This window comes from Electrophorus electricus, chromosome 24 (genome assembly GCF_041902795.1).
Source record: "Electrophorus electricus isolate QZ-2024a chromosome 24, ASM4190279v1, whole genome shotgun sequence".
In the NCBI taxonomy this organism is placed as follows: Eukaryota; Metazoa; Chordata; class Actinopteri; order Gymnotiformes; family Gymnotidae; genus Electrophorus; species Electrophorus electricus.
In genome coordinates, this window is record NC_137520.1 from 6705212 (window position 1) to 6723738 (window position 18527).

The 18527-nt window shown below is 51.8% G+C and overlaps 1 protein-coding gene across 5 annotated transcripts in view; it reads right to left on the reverse strand.

The window, feature by feature from the left end:
- lama5 (laminin, alpha 5) overlaps positions 1-18527 on the reverse strand; it is a 53769-nt gene that overhangs the window by 27538 nt on the left and 7704 nt on the right. For 2 of the 5 annotated variants that reach the window (XM_081707255.1, XM_035522296.2), the window contains exons 3-16: positions 10080-10197; positions 8851-8969; positions 8560-8730; positions 8272-8369; positions 4100-4215; positions 2978-3096; positions 2737-2827; positions 2442-2576; positions 2146-2208; positions 1329-1469; positions 802-939; positions 508-642; positions 249-383; positions 1-70 (exon numbers count right to left, since the gene is read on the reverse strand). The exon at positions 1-70 is cut by the window's left edge and continues 68 nt beyond it. In XM_081707255.1, the coding sequence (XP_081563381.1) occupies positions 1-70; positions 249-383; positions 508-642; positions 802-939; positions 1329-1469; positions 2146-2208; positions 2442-2576; positions 2737-2827; positions 2978-3096; positions 4100-4215; positions 8272-8369; positions 8560-8730; positions 8851-8969; positions 10080-10197 (1649 nt within the window). Of the gene's footprint in view, positions 71-248; positions 384-507; positions 643-801; positions 940-1328; positions 1470-2145; positions 2209-2441; positions 2577-2736; positions 2828-2977; positions 3097-4099; positions 4216-8271; positions 8370-8559; positions 8731-8850; positions 8970-10079; positions 10198-18527 lie in introns of those variants that run through there. The other 3 variants (XM_035522297.2, XM_035522298.2, XM_035522299.2) reach the window with 3 other exon arrangements.

Here is an 18527-nt window from a genome sequence, read left to right on the forward strand (position 1 = left end):
AGGCAAGCACACTGTCCCGAGACCCGGTCACACGCATCGAAACGAGAGCCCTCCGCTGAGCACTGACACGCTGGGTGAGGGTGGTAGAGAGAGAGAGAGAGAGAGAGAGAGAGGGATGGACGGATGCATATTTACCTATACAGTTGCTACAAAGTTACCGGCCATCACAAAAACCACCTACGCTCACTAGCGCTGCCCACTGCAGACCGATCAGGCTGTAGCAGTAATGAGAGACGTGCGGGACTCACAGGAGCAGCTTGGGTAGCCGTAGTAGCCGGGAGCGCAGGCCTCGCACCGCGGGCCGCTGTAACTGGGTTTGCAGCGGCAGTGCCCTGCCGCGCTGCAGCTCGAGTCTAGAGAGGTCCGTGGGTCGCAGGTGCACTCTGGGTAACGGAGTCCCAACAGTCAGGGGTTGCAACACAGGATTGCAGACAGGCAACAGATGTGTCTGCGAGCATTCTTGTGTTGCGTGTATTCAGTGTGTGCGCGCGTGCGTTTATTACTCACCTTGGCAGTTGGGATACGAGTGAAAGCCAGAATGACACTGCTCACAGCGAGGACCAGTGAACTCTGGCCGACACACGCACTGACCAATAGAGTCACAGCTGCTAGACACAGAGCCTACAGAACTACAGCCACAAACTGTGAAGAGAGGGAGAGGGTGAGGGAGGGAGAGAGAGAGAGAGAGGGAGAGAGAGAAAGAGAGGGAGAGAGAGAATGACATTATTATTTAATTGTATGTTTATTCAGTGTAAAAACCATAATGCACGATTAGGCCGGGCATGGCTGGCACATACTCACTCTGGCACAGAGGATAGTTGAAGTAGCCGGGTGCACACTGATCACACGTGTAGCCCTGAAATCCGCTCCTACACGCACACTGTCCTGTTAGCATGTCACACTGGCCCTCCTGGGAACCCGGGCCGGAGCACTGGCAACCTGAGGCAGGGGCAGAAAAGGAGACAGAGCTTGTGAGAGAGAGAGAGAGAGAGAGAGAGAGAGAGAGAGAGAGAGAGAGAGAGAGAGTGTGTGTGTGTGTGTGCGCCTTTGTGGGTGGCATATTGTTCTCAGAAATGTTCATATAGAGACAGAGCAAACAGGAATGCACCTGGCAGAAACACACACACACACACACACACACACGCACAAGCAAACACACAAATAAACAGCCCAGCACAGACCAGCAGATCTGAGAGAAGGCTGAAGTGTATGTGTGTGTGTGTGTTTGTTCAGTTGCTGGTGTCTATAGCAACCTCAGAATAGGAATTTTAAGGTTCCCAACTACAGCTGTGTGTGTGTCTGTGAGAGTGTGTGTAAGCAGCTCTTACGGTAGCAGTTGAGGCTGTAGTAACCAGGATCACATGTGTCACAGTGCTGTCCTGTGAAGCCAGCCTTACACACACACGTACGCGTGTGCGGGTCAGGACGGCAAGAGTTGCCCTCTGTACCCGCTGCATTGCACTCACAGTCTGTCATCACACACACACGCACACACACACGCACACACACACACACACACACACACATTAGCACAGAAATGATGAAAGAAAGATAAAAAGAGATATATATATAGAGAGAGATGAATGAGAGAGAGAGGGAGAGAGAGAGGGAGGGAGAGAGAGAGATGAATGAGAGAGAGAGAAAGGGAGGGAGAGAGAGATGAATGAGAGAGAGAGGGAGAGAGAGAGATGAATGAGAGAGAGAGAGAGAAAGAGAGAAAGAGAGAGGAGGGAGCGAGAGAGATGAGAGAGGGGGGAGAGAGAGAGGGAGGGAGAGAGATGAGAGACAGAGAGAGAGAGATGAATGAGAGAGAGAGAGAGGGAGGGAGAGAGATGAGAGAGAGAGGGAGAGAGAGATGAATGAGAGAGAGAGAGAGAGAGAGAGGGAGGGAGAGAGATGAGAGAGAGAGAGAGAGATGAATGAGAGAGAGAGAGATGAATGAGAGAGAGAGAGGGAGGGAGAGAGATGAGAGAGAGAGAGAGATGAATGAGAGAGAGAGATGAATGAGAGAGAGAGAGATGAATGAGAGAGAGAGATGAATGAGAGAGAGAGAGATGAATGAGAGAGAGAGAGAGAGAGAGAGAGAGAGAGAGAGAGAGAGAGAGACTGTGAGAGAGAGCTGAACAGGTGTGTGATTAGTCTTACTTATGATCTCTCCGGCAGGTTTAGCCTCTCCGTTGTAATTAGGGGGAAAGGAGGGAATGGCTGCTGTCGGACACACACAGGAATACATAGATGATTAATCCCCATGGGGATTAGCAGATTAAGATTATCTGTACACACACTTTGTAAAGCATTCTATCAAATACTGAAAAATGTACCTCTTCTTCACAATTTTACTAAAGGTGAATCTAGATGAAGAAAGCAAACAGTTGTAGGAAGTGAAGATTAACACACACACACACACACACACACACACACACACACACACACACACTCACGGTAGCAGGCAGGGAAATTCTCGTATCCCTCTGCGCAGGAGTCACAGATGTTGCCAGTGTAGTTGGGCCTGCAGTAGCAGCGGCCTGTCAGGTCCTCGCACGTTCCGTCGGTGAACTCGGAGTCACACTCGCACTCTGCGCAGACAGACAGAAATGCAGAGAGAGAGTGAGACAGAGTGAGAGAGTGAGACAGAGTGCGAGAGGTCTCTGTAGATTCCTCCGGAAGTACGCTCCTTCGGAACTTGGGGTTCCACACGATTAGGTTCATTCCTTCAGAAGCCCACGGGTCACTCACGTGAGCATGCCAGCGGCGACTCCAGCGGGTGGTCACGTGACCTGTGGTAGCCCGGCATGCAGTGCTCGCAGTTGACGCCTGTGGTGTGGTGCTGCGCAGAGAGGAACGGACACGGTGACCTTTACGTGATCTGACTGCCACAGCACGGGAGCACATAAACGCATTATCCCATCAATATAACCTCTGCCTGTGTGCGTGTCCGTGTGTGTATACGTGCGTGTGTGTGCGCGCGCATGCCTACCTGGCACTCCACACACACTCCTCCACCCCTGTATTCCCCCTGCACACTCAGGCTGGCCCTCTTCTGCTCCACCTCGGGGTCGTAGTAGCAGTCGAAGGCGTGCCCGTGGCAGTTACACGCTGCAGGCACAAGCACATGACCCCACCCAACCCCACCCACAGGCCCATTACTCCTGCTTCTCATCAGTGCAACTTAATCCAGGCAGGAGCTCAGTGTCTGGACTTCAACCACGCACAGGTCAGATTAAGGACTACAGATTACAGATTAAACCGCATGCAAAGAAAACGGGGTGAAAGCTGTTTGGGGTTAGAGTGACAGAAGAGACAGTAGGTACACACACACACACACACACACACACACACACACATACACACACACACACACACACCTCTCAGGCAGATCAGACAGCATGCACCTGTAACAGGTGACAGGCTCATCCCGGACAACCTGTCGGGCTCCGTTCTGAGAGTGCATGGTACTGAGAGGGTGTGGTTCTGAGAGGGTGTGGTTCTGAGAGGGCTCGGTAGTGGCCTGTATTGAGGCCCCTGGGCAGATATGGTGCCCCTGGGCTAGAGGACATGACTATACCAGAGGACAGGTTCAACACTGCATGTTAAAACCTCAGAGACCTGCAGTGTGTGTGTGTGCGCGTGTGTGTGCGCGCGTGTGTGTGTGTGGTTCGGTCTATATTTGTGAGAAACAAAGAGATAAGATTGGAAGGGGAAATTGCAGATACCCCACATCTTACCCTAAACAGGTCAAATATCTGCGCAGTACACACCCACGCAGGGTGGCTGGGAGCTGTCGTGAGCACCGCAGGGTCCTATTTTTACACTGTGTGACAGAAGCCAGAATGGGTGTTCTGGCGTGTTGGCGTGCTGCTATAGTCTGCAGGCTCTTATCTCGCCCTCTGACCCAGGGACAGGCCTCCCGCACCTCCGTCCAGCACTAAAACCCTACTTAAGATAACACCGCTCTGATCTCAGAACAGCTCGAGGCCGCCACTCCTTTCAACACTGGAAACGGACGCCAACGCCAGCCGCTCAGCAGTCCTGCACGGAGCGCCAGGACAGGACAAGACGGTCTCCGTGGGGGGGCGGGGGGGGGGGGGGGTGTACTCACGTTCGCACTCGTTGGCGCTGTAAGTAGTCGCCGGTTGCCACGGCAACTGGTTGAATCCAGGGCAACAGCGGTCACACGACGGGCCGCAAGTGTTGTGCTGGCAGTCACACTGGAGCCTGGAACAGTGTGGGGTGGGGTAGAGGACCACTGTGTGAGCAAACAGATGACTGATCTACGACACCTCTCTCTCTCTCTCTCTCTCTCTCTCTCTCCCTCTCTCTCTCTCTCTCTCTCTCTCTCTCTCTCTCTCTCTCTCTCCTCTCCTCTCTCTCTCTCTCTCCTCTCTCTCTTCCTCTCTCTCTCTCTCTCTCTCTCTCTCTCTCTCCCCTCTCTCTCTCTCCCTCTCTCTCTCTCTCCCTCTCTCTCTCCCTCTCTCTCTCTCCCTCTCCTCTCTCTCTCCTCTCTCTCCCTCTCCCTCCTCCTCTCTCTCCCTCTCTCTCTCGCTCTCTCTCTCTCGCTCTCCCTCTCTCTCTCTCTCTGCCTCTCTTCTCTCTCTCCCTCTCTCTCTCTCTCTCCCTCTCTCTCTCTCCCCTAATCAGCTCCCCTCAGGGTGGGAGAACAGAGACGGTATGTCCTTGACCCTACGGCGACCCCGAGAGAGCTTGAACAGAGAGAGAGAGAGAGAAGTCTCTTCAAATGTTCTCATTTGCCATTTGAATGCGGCTTTGGCATAGTATTTTTTTAAAAGCTGGTGAAAATAAACACCACAGAGGATCATGCAACTCCAGACGGGCCTGTAACAACAGCCGGGTGATGAACGCAGGCTAACACTCAGGACAAGAATGTGAGGACCGCACCTGCCTGTAAACTGTTGTTACAGCAGTGACGTGCTGTTAAGTCAAATATACACACACTCCTACGCATTTACTGTTATGCCAAGGTTATTAAGCAGCCTCTTTTGTGCACACTCACACACACACACACACACACACACGCACGCACACTCACGCACACTCACACACACGCACACACACACGCACATGCACGCACGCACTCACTCACACGCACGCACGCACTCACACTCACACACACACTCACGCACACTCACACACACACACGCACGCACACACACACGCACACGCACTCATGCACACACTCACGCACACACACTCACTCACACACGCACGCACACACACTCACACTCACACACACTCACTCACACTCACACACGCACACTCACACACACACACACAGGCCTTAGATATAATAAGTCTGTTTAATGTCAGTTCCAGTGTAATCACTTATCGATCATGCACACAGACGCATGCTTCATTCAAACACGCAGACGGAATTCAGTCCAATCTAATCAATCCGAACTGTTTCATTTGGAATCGATTAACCCTTAAATTCCCTTAAAATTCCTCTAGGCCTAAAGCGTGTCAGTAAACTGTCAGCTCGGGGTTGGCCTAGAGCAGACACAGACTTCAACTCTGGTACTGTGAATTACCCCACACTCTCTGCTCTCTGTGCTGCAGGAACCTGGAGGGCAAACAGGTGCATTGTGGGAAGGGAGGAAATTGCATTCTTTTCCCTACATCTGCTTCCTTTGCTCGGACATGGTCCCTACTCCGACACCGCACCGGCCCTAAGTGTCTCGCTAATTCATAGCTGCACAAGTTACATTTTAGTCTTAGACTTTTCTTACCTAGGAAAAGTTTTACCTTATAACCCTTAATCTTAATAATCTTAATAATAACCCTGGATAATCTGGTTAATCTGGTTAATAATAATCCTGGATAATCTGGATTTCAGGATGAACAACTGGCCTCTGCCACACATTCACTCACTCTCATTCAGGCACTCAGTAATTTGGACTCTAATTCAGACCAACACACAGACACACACACACACACACAAACATGCACATGCACGCACACACACACCATCCTCAAAACATCTGCTTCAGGTCAGTCAATACATAATCTACTGAAGGCCCCTGGGGTTTAATAACTCCAGATCATTGGAGTGCATCCCACGATCCTCCAGCAGCTCGTGGTCTCGCATGCCTGCACCTAGAGGGGCAGGAATCCCTGGTACGGCCCTCCGCAGCAACAGAGCGCCTGTCAGGAGGCTAGCGAGACTGGCAGAGTCCTGGCCAGAGCCAGGAAAATGTACTCAGACTCAACAAACTCTTAAAGACAACACCTGTCGGTCTACAAGTGCCACCTGCTCAGGTCTGGAGAGATTAGTGCGCCCCGTTTTATAAACGTTAATAACAGATTGCTGCTACTGTGAAGACTTTCAGCCATTTCTGCATTTATCATTTCATCGTATGTATTGTTTATGAGAGAAGAGTTTTTTTCCACTGCTGTTCAAATCGAGATGACTGGGAGGCCTTTTACTGGTACATGATCAAGCCTGATACTCTGAGACACTGTCACACGTGACGAGTCCGGCCTTTTACTCTGAGACACCGTCACACGTGACGAGTCAGGCCTGATACTCTGAGACACCGTCACACGTGACGAGTCAGGCCTGATACTCTGAGACACCGTCACACGTGACAAGTCAGGCCTGATACTCTGAGACACTGTCACACGTGACGAGTCAGGCCTTTTACTCTGAGACACTGATACACGTGACGAGTCAGGCCTTTTACTCTGAGACACTGATACACGTGACGAGTCAGGCCTTTTACTCTGAGACACTGTCACACGTGACGAGTCAGGCCTGATACTCTGAGACACTGTCACACGTGACGAGTCAGGCCTTTTACTCTGAGACACTGTCACACGTGATGAGTCAGGCCTTTTACTCTGAGACACTGTCACACGTGATGAGTCAGGCCTTTTACTCTGAGACACTGTCACACGTGATGAGTCAGGCCTTTTACTCTGAGACACTGTCACACGTGATGAGTCAGGCCTTTTACTCTGAGACACTGACACACGTGATGAGTCAGGCCTTTTACTCTGAGACACTGACACACGTGATGAGTCAGGCCTTTTACTCTGAGACACTGATACATGTGTGACCTCATATTTTCCAAATGCTGCACTTCCCTGCCGGTCCTAAGGAACACTGTCCGGACAGGTCCCCGGCAGGGGGGGGGGGGCATGTCGTCAGCTGGGGATTTATGAATGTCTGAACTGTGCTGTCCCCGATATGCACAGCTGTAAATCCACACACCTGCAGAAGCTCAGCCAGGAAGAATGTCCCTACACAATTATCATTACACTCTCCTCACATATACACACACACACACACAATTGCGATAAGGATCATGGCAGAACAGAGTGCAGGACTCTAACATATTCCTATATCTACTGCGAACGTAACAGAATATGGGGGAATTAATTACCTCACGTACTTTGTATTTACGTCTCGTCCAGTGTGTTAATCCCATGCATTAAATGTGTGCTTGTGTGTGTGTGTGTGTGTGTGTGTGTGTGTGTGTGAAATTTGAGGAGAATGTACACAGTTTGCTCTCAAAACATGAACATGCCAACAGAAGATAACTTAAGACAGCTGGAAGTCTCTAAGAGAGTACACAGTAGTCCCAGACAGGGAGGCTTAACCTGGTACAGGGAGAGAGTTGGATACACACACACACACGCACGCACTCACACAAACACACGCAGACACATATCCTGCATATTTCAACACCATACACTCACAGCTCATAGTAAACAATATTGTTTACCACCTGTAGGCTAAACATTTCTTTCTCAGACACACTCAGGCTTAATTCGATCTGCTGGAATGCTTTTCTCCCGCGTTGTGTAATCGTGAATCGGAGGAATGCAAACTTTTAAAAACCTGGGTGCATTCCTGAGTAGTGTTTGTCACACTTAAATCACGCAGAAATGAGGCAATGCTGTAACCTGGGCGTAATCATTCTGGAGATCCCTAGTAGTTACTGTCAGCCCTATTTTAACTGAAAGCAGTTTTAATAAATCGCTAACATTAGACAACACAACATAATAACCATAGACCTACAGTGAATCCTTAAAAACACAAGCAAAAATGTTTAGTTAAAGTTATATAAAACGTTATATAAGGTTATGGGCATTTAAAAACTGGATACATTCAAACAAAAGAACTTTTTAATATTTATTGTATTATATTTGTATTATTGTTGTATTATATAAAGAAAAGTGTTTAGATTGAAGAGATTTTCCTCGTTACTCGTGCGAGTGTGAGAGGTGTTGAAGAGTGAAGAGGGCCCTTACTTGTAGGGGTCACTGGGATCCTGGGCGTTGCAGGCTTCTGCATGGCCGTTGCACACACACCTCCCCCCGATGCTGATGTCTTTGATGCTATAGTAATACTGTGGGACAAACAGCAGAGGCCAGGTCAGCACGGAGACACCGTCCCCTCACGTTTGTGAGACGACAGTATAGGATCTCACTCGTGTTCCCATGAGGTCACAGTTTGGCTCGGAGACTCGTGTTTTGGGGGAGCTGCTAAGGCCGACGAGGCGTGGGGGCGGTGCGGGGGCGTAACGTGTTGCGTCTCACCCGGCGGGTCACGGTGGGGTCTCTCAGGGCTTTTCCCATCAAGTGGCCCAGCAGGGTGTTGGTACGTAGAAAGCGCAAGCGGATGTTGGTGGCCTTGGTGAACTCCCTCAGCACGGGCGAGTACGAGAAGTTCATGGCTCCGGGTCGGCCGTTCACCAGGGACACCACGATCTGTCGGGAGGAAGGAACGCGCGGGACACACACGCACGCACGCACGGTCACACACTGCGATGAAAATATCCAGACCACTGATCCCAAAAGTCGACATCCAGTGTCGGAAAGAATCGCTACCTCTCCGTTTTCCAGAGGAACTATTCGTGAGTACTCTGTCGAGCAGATGATGTCATCGTCATGGTTGATGCGCTCGATGGTCCTCTGGCCAAACCGCTCGATGCAGTCTCTCTTGGAGGCTGTGGACACACGGCAGACAGCCGGACATAACGCGTGTTTCTTGCTGCGGAGGCATTCAGAAGAGAGTGAAAAAAACCCAGAAGTCCAATCCTAAAATTTACGTTAATACATGTTAAGGATGACTTCAACTACTAAAGGACAATAGGGGAAAAAAGCCCTTTCGACTGAATGCAAGTTCTTAAACTATTTTGGTGCAACCAGAACATGAGGGAGAGGAGAGAAAGCCTGATTTAGGAACAGTGTGTAACGTGTAATCTCCATCCTGGCTTGTGCTATCCTGAGTAAAAGACAGATGCCTACACAGGTTCTCTTCACAATGGCGTTTTCAATAACAGGCCACAAAAGGCTAAATTCTAGACCTTGATTTAAAAAAAAAAAAGGCATACACTTTGGCAAATTGAACATAGTTTTCTTTCTTTTTTTTAAAAAAAATAACCTTTATTAAAAATATGAATAGCTATAGACACAGTACACACACACACACAGTTTGAACTCCTCAGTACAAACTCGTCTTGTCCTCGTCACCTCACCTCTCTTACGCCCCTCCCCGCATCCCTCCACCAGACTCTACCTCAGCCATATTCAGATGCTTTGTGTTTTGTGTGGCGTTTCCATGGTGCCTGTGGGCCTGAGGAATGCGAGTTTTGCCCAACAACAGAATATTATGTTTCAGTGCGGTGATAATGGCAGCACATGAAATGCCAGCCAGTCAGCCAGTGAGCCAATCAGCCAGCCAGCCAGTCAGGCAGAGAACAACTATTGTGGATGTTTTCCCCTCCTTCTCTACTGCATGGCCAGGATTGTTTTGCCACTTACATTTCTGACAGCCTTGTCTGGCAATCCAGTGTGTGTGTGTGTGTGTGTGTGTGTGTGTTTGTTTCAGAACGCGCACCACTGACTCAACCAACCATAACCTGATCTTTCTCAATCATCTGTCTTTTTCCCCCATGAATCCACCACACCACGCCAGCGTTCCCCGTTCGTCGCTGGCATCCCAGAGCTGTTCCAGGCAGTGTGGTGATGCAGGAAGGTCAACCCCCCCCCCCCCCACACACACACACACCAAGCGCACGAGCTCCCCCCATGGTGCCGAGTGCTGGCGTACTCACAGGCGAAGAACTGCCAGGGTTGGTAGGTCTTCCCAAAGTCGATGGAGTGCTCCAGAACCCACAGGTCGGGCCGCGGAGAGTTGGCGAACTTGACAAGCACATAGGCCACGTGGAAGAGCTGGGGGGGGGGGGGCAGAAATCACACCAGTGTTTTACAGACAAGCGCAGAGACGCACTACAGAAGAAGCATCAGAAACAAACACACAGAGTCTAGTGGTGAGGAACTGTGTGGTGAGGTACTGTAGTGGGGAGGTACTGCAGTGGGGAGGAACTGTGTGGGGAGGTACTGTAGTGGGGAGGTACTGTGTGGTGAGGTACTGCAGTGGGGAGGTACTGCAGTGGGGAGGTACTGCAGTGGGGAGGAACTGTGTGGGGAGGTACTGGAGTGGGGAGGTACTGTGTGGGGAGGTACTGTAGTGGGGAGGTACTGTAGTGGGGAGGTACTGTGTGGTGAGGTACTGCAGTGGGGAGGTACTGCAGTGAGGAGGTACTGCAGTGGGGAGGAACTGTGTGGGGAGGTACTGGAGTGGGGAGGTACTGCAGTGGGGAGGTACTGCAGTGGGGAGGTACTGCAGTGGTACTCTGACTCCGCTCTCACCAGGTCCATATAAAAACACATTCTTCTTTCATGTCACATCGAGGCCAATGTGCACAAATGGAGTTGGATGGGTCTGCTCTAGGTTGTGCTCTAGGGTCTGCTCTAGGTTGTGCTCTAGGGTCTGCTCTAGGTTGTGCTCTGGGGTCTGCTCTAGGTTGTGCTCTAGGGTCTGCTCTGGGGTCTGCTCTAGGGGCCTGCTCTAGGTTGTGCTCTGGGCTCTGCTCTAGGTTGTGCTCTAGGGTCTGCTCTAGGGGTCTGCTCTAGGTTGTGCTCTAGGGCTCTGCTCTAGATTTCAGTCAATGAGCACAGGCACAGTGGGGCAAGCAGGCACGTGGCGATGGGCGCGCCTGTGCTTGCGTGATCACTCGCACATTCCGCAGGATGAGCTCACGCACTCAAAGTGGCTAACAGATGTTCTCCCGGGATGACATGATCAAAATGGCTATGCCAAAAGGTGTGGGAGGCGGGGCGTTAAACCGATGTCAGATGGCCGTCCCAGGCCAGAAACGTAACGATGTTGGCAGGAGGATTAAACTCCCTTTGGGAGAAATTGATTATAATTGACACTGTTGAGATGAATCGCCATAATTCTGCCATTTTCCTTCTCAGTCCCAGGGAGGCTGTGAGTGTCCGTCATTCATTTTCGGCTATGCTCCTGAGCTTGTCCGCAGAGGTGTTTTTGCTTGCTGAAAAAGTCCTGCTTCTGGCTACAGAGGAGGTGGGCTTGGATGGTGAGGCTTTGGGGATGTGTTTATGGGAGATGTGGGGAGATGGGTTGAGGGAATACTACGATGTCATCACCACTGCTTAAAAAAATCAGCGTGGAAGGAGAGGGACATAGTTGCATTGAGGCCTAATCTGCCCAGAGGGAGATGATGCCACTGAGATAATACACTAATACGCTCTGTAGATGTTTTCACAACCATTCCTTTATATCGCGATCATGAATTCATCTTAATTTTCTCGGCAGGCAGGTTCCTGCGGGGATCGGGGCTGTCGGCAGAACGTGGAGACACACACTACGCACGATAATCACACACCTACAAAAAAAGCGACCGCGCGTCTGTTGGCTGGACGGCACAGCCATGGGCCACGGTGGTTCCCGTGAGAACACAGGGTGCTGTGTTATGGGAGCCAGGAGGGAGATAGCAGCAGGAATGCGGCTTAGGAACGCCGCTGCTGCCACAGGAGGAAAGCGAGCGGCGAACAGCCAGCGGGAGGCTCAGATACGGAGCTGTCACCCTCAGTGAGAGGCCCACTGCAGATACGGAGATGTCACCCTCAGCAGGTGTGCGATGTCTCTGGAGACTGGGGAATATGGGGATTTGGGAATTTGGGAATTTCTATGCTGCCCTTGACCAAGTCCAATTTAGACAGAAAACAGCAACACATGCACACAGACGCATGTGCATGCACAAGCACACACACACACTAACACTCAGCTCAGTATCGTGGCATGACATGATAGAAGGCTACACTTCACTGGTGCCAATGGAATTCCAAGAATCTAAGACAAAGGACGGGGAAAAAAAACGGAGATTTAAGGAGAAGGGTTTCTATCGGACTGTTTCTTTCAGCAGGCAGGTGGGATCAGGTGTGAGCGTTTGGGTCAAATTGCTTTTGCTTCACATGCCAAGAGCTAAACCATTCCATGACTGAACTTCACAAGCAATGAAGGAATGACTGAAGTGAGGAGAAGTAAAGGGAATGTGATCCGTCAGTCACTCAAGGGCAGGAATACTTCAAAGCTGAGAGGAGAAACCCCTCCTCCCCATTCATGCATTCACTCCTCCATCTCCCCTCTGACACAGCACACACACCACAGTTCATATCAGCAGGTGGGATTTGTGTGTGTGTGTGTGTGTGTGTGTGGATTCTCGACTGAGCTCGTAACTGCGTGTGAAACGACCTTTTCTGCTCCAGCCTTTTATTAGTGCATTCCGAATGCTTTCTTTCCATCGAATTCAAAAAGATGGGCTAAGGCAGGGTTATGCGCTTTCGGGAACGCCGTCCAAGACAGGACATGGGTGGCTCCGAACCCAAACTGAAGCGGACTCGCCCCTTTCCCTGGACCACGGCGCTCTGGGATCTGCATGCGGCACATTCCCAGTCTGGTTACTCTGGTCCTGGCTTAATGATTGCACAAATTCCTCTTTTGGCTTTGTGCATTCCTGAAGTTAGCATGGAAATAAGCGGGGACAGGCGCAGCCCTCGGGGACACGGATCTGGGAACGTGGCTAGTGGCCGGCACCTGAAAAAACCATGACTACAAGGCAAAAGGACATGGGGTGAAAGACACACACGCATGCACGCACACAAACACATACACAGTAAGGACAGTAGGGCCTTTAAAGGAGCAGACCATGTCGTTAAGAGAGAAGATGTCGGCGCAGGAGGCGCGTCTGTGCCTCTGTCCAGGTGGAGCTCCCTCTGTGTGTGTATGTGTGTGTGCTTTGGGTCCCGTGGGGACTCTGAAAGGAATGCTGGGAGTGAATCCGCAGCAGACTCTCTGACACTTCCGTGTGTGGGAATAATAGGCTGCCTTGTGCAGAGGACGAGGGAGGATTTCCTCGGAAAATGGGCAGCCTCACCGCAGCTGTTGATATCAGTACGCACGCTCTGGGGTGGGGGGGGAGGGGGGCACATGCCGTGAAGCCCCCCCGTGCCCTTGGCATGGTGGTAGCACTGATAACACACTAGGGTGTAGGAGAGGGTGGGCAAATCCAGATATGGTGGGGCAGAAAAGCAGCTGTTGCACCCACAACGCCAGAAAACATCTCATCTGGGGAAAACCCCTCAGGTAGGTTCTTGGACTCCTGCTGCAAGATCAGAGCACCATTCCAGAAATCCCAGCGAATGTCACATTTACTGGGTTTCAGACATGGACAAGGGAGTGTATGTAAACACCCAGCCGGTCGAGCTGCGTGTCCGGATTGTGCCCTGTGACTCCAGAACCCACGGTGATCCGAGCCACTTCACCGCGGAAACGCTCGGCGGTCATCTGTGTTGCCCTGTACCGTAACGCATGAGGCTCGGACAGCAGGACGCGAAGACGTTTCACCCCGAGTCCCTCTAATTCCGTCTTGGAATGGACCTGGAATGTCTGCACTGCAATGTGTCATCTCCACCACAACATCTAATTATGGGTTAACAACAACAAAAGAATTGACAAAATAAAAGCCCACAGCCTACACTGGAGAGAGGAGTGTCACTGCACAGTACCTGTAGCGCAAGACCCCTGAACAAGACGTGACTTGAATGCAAACTTCCAAAAAAAAAACCCAGCAAAGGAGTGTAGACCATAAACACACAACACACAAAAACATACAGCCATCAAGCGAAAGACACACAGGAAGACGTCTTAAGAGGAAAAGATGAGAGAGACTTGGGAAAAGATAAAGAGAGAGGTTAGAGGAACACACACACACACGCACGCACGCACACATCAAAAGGGAGCCGGGGCTGTGGGTTGCCCCCCCACATTCGAGCCTTGTAACATCTCCAAGGCTTCCTTTCATCATTACCGATATGAACCAGGACACCATGTGCTCACTGTCCAACCTTGGACGCATTGCGATGATGAAGAGCGGCACAGTGTTTCATCTTAAAGACTCACACAGCACTCGGTGGGACGCCACGCTCCAACCGCCCGGAGCCTTGTGTGTTGGGCGGGCTGCCTCGGGAGCAGAGGTCTTGCGGTTTACGGGGTGGATGGGGGTGTGGGGTGTGTTGGGAGGGTCTGTCAGTCCTCAGGAACTGGGGGCCGGGGCCAGGGCCAGGGACGTGTTCAGTCACGCTCCGCTTCCTGGAGAGCGGCTGCGAGCTCGGGAGTGTGTGTGCGTTGTGGGTCTGCGGAGAGGGGTCCTAAGTGGAGGGACTTGGGAATTCCTGAGGAATTAGCGCCATGGCTTAAAAAACCTCAGTCATCTGCGCAGAAGGCCCTCCTAACCTCGGCCGACCCCGCCCCCTTCCCACCTGTCTCTCCGGCCCGTCCCGTGTCACCCTGCACACGAGCCCTCATTACAGCTACGCACACAGCGCCTGCAGCAGGGATGCATTCTGGGATGCGCCCATGGGTTGCCTCTCCTGTCTCTACTAACCCCCCCTCCCCCGCGTCTCTGCCTGTGCTCCAGATGCTGTCCAGACTCTTCTAATTAGAGATCCCTGATGTAGTGTCTTATCTCTGTCTCCCCCGACAGCTTTCTAACCGTGCGTGCGTCTGTGTGTGTGTGTAGAGGTGGTTGCCGCAGCCAAGAGCCTCCGCAAACCTCGTGAATCCCGGCGCGATAAACCACCTGCGGCCGCAGGATATCCACGCCGTGCAGGGATGAGTCTCCATGCCTCGGAGGACAACCAGGCAAGGAGGAGACAGACAAGAGAGCAAGGAAAGGATGAAAGAGTGGGAGGCAGAAGAAAAGAGAGAGAGAGAGAGAGAGAGAGAGAGAAGACCGGTAAACAGGTGTCGTTCTTTTGCTCTGATACAAAACCCCATCACCCCTCCGACAGGTTCAGACACGCGTAACCCAATGTTTCTATCACCGGGCGGACGTGGCATGCCAGACCTGGGCGTCACGCGCCTTCTGGCCGACAGCTGGACCGTGGCCATAAAACACGTCCCGCAATCAGGCGGTTTTCTTTTAGGGGGTTCGCTTAAGAGAACCCGCGTTTCCCCCATCTTTTCCACAGGGTGTCCGCAGGGACCACACTGCAGGCTGCTCAGCCGTCTCTGACGAGGCCGACCCTCCAAGTGTCTCTGAGCGAGTTTCCCTCTCTCACCTGGTGTGGAAAACCTCTCCAAAGCAAGACAAAACTTGTGCTGCTGAGTGAACTGTTAGAGTGAGGAGGGTGGGTGCCAAAGACCCGCATGTTCCGTCTGAGGTGGTGGTTAATCTGAAGGGCTGTGTGGCGTGACAATTTACTGGAGCCATACTGTGAGTGTGTGTGTGTGTGTGTGTGTGTGTAATTCCTGACAGTGCCATAGGCTGCTAAAATCCCAGTGTGCGATACCAGGCACCGATGGGCTGACTGCCTCCGTCCCTGTGTAGAGGATACGACGTGCTGACCTCTGACCCCAGTGTCCAGGGTTCTGAAGTCTCGCCTGAGCGCCTCCCCTCATGTTAGAGGAAATAAACAATCAGGACTCAGCAAAAGACGGTCCAGGAATAATTCACCCTGGCTACATGGTATCCGCGGTGCATGCCGTGTTTAAACTTGACAGAAGTCTCGCACATGGTGTTTTTCCTTGGGATTCTAGTAAGTCATTAATCTCCGAAAGACCTACTCATTAACTGCCAGCAGACAGTTGTAGATGAACCCGTATAACAGTCCCTTAATAGTGACTGAAACGCATTTAGTCAGGGTTAAATCTCGCCCTTGGTGCCAAATGTGCGAGAGTCCAAGTAGCACTGAGGGCAATTATGTTTGTTAGCTGTAACACTGAGGCCAATGGAATTTTAAGGTCGACTGAAAGCAAGCCAAGCGGCACTTTGTAAGCCCTTGGCCTCCTGTAGGATCTGAGGACTATTTTTAACACCCTTTACTTCTGGAGCACGTGTCAGAAAGCTGTGGGTGTTTGGGTGGGGGTGAGCCACATCGCATCCTGCTTCAGGGCAAAGGGAGGAAGGGACCCCCAACCCCACCCAGCCAGCCCTCCTACAGACGGCCTACAGAGAGGGCGAATGGGACCGAGGGACACTGGGATTGGCAGGTAGCGCAAACGCAAACATTTGCTCTGTCATTAACACGCCCGGCGCTTTGTGGGCCCGAGGACATGGGGCTTTAGGCATGCGGCAAAAGATACGGTGCACACAGAGAGACACGGACAGAGAGAGAGAGAGAGAGAGAGAGAGAGAGAGAGAGAGAGAGAGAGAGAGAGAGAGAGAGAGAGAGAAATCCAGGAGCAAAGGAGGAAGTCTTTTGTAAGCAGCCGTTTTTAAAACGTCGCCTACATTGTCTTTGTGAGTCCGTCACCGGTACTCCCTCCCTGCCGATGCCATCATCACGTGCGCTGAAGGCCCTCGTGGGCTCTGACTCACGAGTCAAAGGGCCTATTCATAGTGCCGTGTTTTGGCCAGGGGGCACGGGACCTCCAGAGGCTCAGACTGTGATCCAGGCAGAGCTTGCCCGGAACGTCACAGGAAGCTGTTGTCTCCGCACGGAGCACGTTTACATTCTATTATTAGCCTGCCTTGGTAACACTTTCCCATTCAAAGGGCAGGATTCTCGGGAAAAGGCTCCCTGCATGCAACTCCGCAAGCTGTGGCAGAACAGATGGAGGGCTAATCAGAATCGAACGTGCACCAGACGTGTCGTTAAGACGTTCATGCAAACGTGCGCGGGGTCATGCCAGGAGGCTGGAAACGAGGCTTTGTCGGAACGTCACGGTTAGTCAGAACAAAGGACCAGCTACTGCGAATGCCGGCTCAGGCTCTTATCAATGTTCTCGTAACCTCTAAAAATCCAGGCCAGGGTGAGATACGGACACGGACAGCCTGTCATATCCTAATTCAAATACGTGCACGGAAAGACTCATTCCTAAAATAGTAGGAACAGGGGGTTCTCTGGGCAGGAGGCCGGACGGTTCGGAAACGTGCGCTCGCCCGTCGCAGACCGGCCATGCCTAATGCCACCCTATGTTCTGATTGGCGGTAAGGGGTGTCTGAGCACAGCACCCGGGCCTGAGACGTGACCAGAACACTATCTCACCAACGGAGCCCAGATAAGTAGGCTCAGGCTGCTGACACTGTGTACACAACCATTGAAAAGCCATGAGGCTGCTCTTTGATTTAGAGCCCACACACACACTTAAACACACACACACACACACAGCATGGTGAGGGGTAGATGGGTGGGTTGAGTAACGGGTTTGTTCTCCTAGTGTGCTGTGGGATTTTATAGGTACTAAAAAGCAGGTCTCAACATGCAGCAGGCACATTGAAGCGCTCTGCATTCTGTTAAATGCCCCTCCTCAACACACACACACACACACACACACACACACACACACACACACACACACACACTACTTGTTTTGGTCAAACCTCTTATTCTGAGGTGTTCTGACAGGAGGTTAGTCAACTGTTCTCTGCCCTCTCATTCCTGTGCTATTGGGGCGAGACACCACGACCAAACACACCACGTTCGTGCTGCGTGGTTTAAAAATGAGCAACAACCCAAAAGGAAGCCATGTAAGAGACATATTCAGACACGATCTTCCAGAAGAAAAAGTCCGACGTAGTGCCAGCACCGCCAAGCCGAGCACGAAGCATACGCGCTCGATCGCTCCATGGAACAGCTGGATCGTTTGCTCGTTTACTTCTCCGGCGTCGTGCATTTCCTCCGCCGGACTGCCCTCTAGCTGTCGGAACTCCCTCCACCCAACCTCATTCGATGTGTCTCTCCCTCGCCTTGAACCTCCGATGCCCTGGCCACTCCGATCTCTGCGAGAGGGAGTGGAAGAGAGGCTGAGCCACCCGCCAGCAGCCCGAGCCATAAATGAGATAAGGGGAGCATGTTAAAGGCCAGTGGACACGAGGAGAAGTGATTGAGGGCTACTGGTTTCTCCTCGCTTAGAATTCCGGGGGGGGGAGGGGAGAGAATACACTGGGACGATCGTGAGGGATAAGAGGCATTGGGACCTGTGGTGTGCCATGGACATGTGACCGAGATGAGGAAGGGCAAAGGTCAAAGGGAAAACGCATGTCAATGATTTTCAGAGAAGCAGGCGGAAGGCATGCAGGGTTGTGACACTGGAACCATCAGCACACACACTGAGATTTAGTTAACAGTGAGCGCGCGCACACACACACACACACACACACACAGATTTAGTTAAGAGTGAGCACACGCAC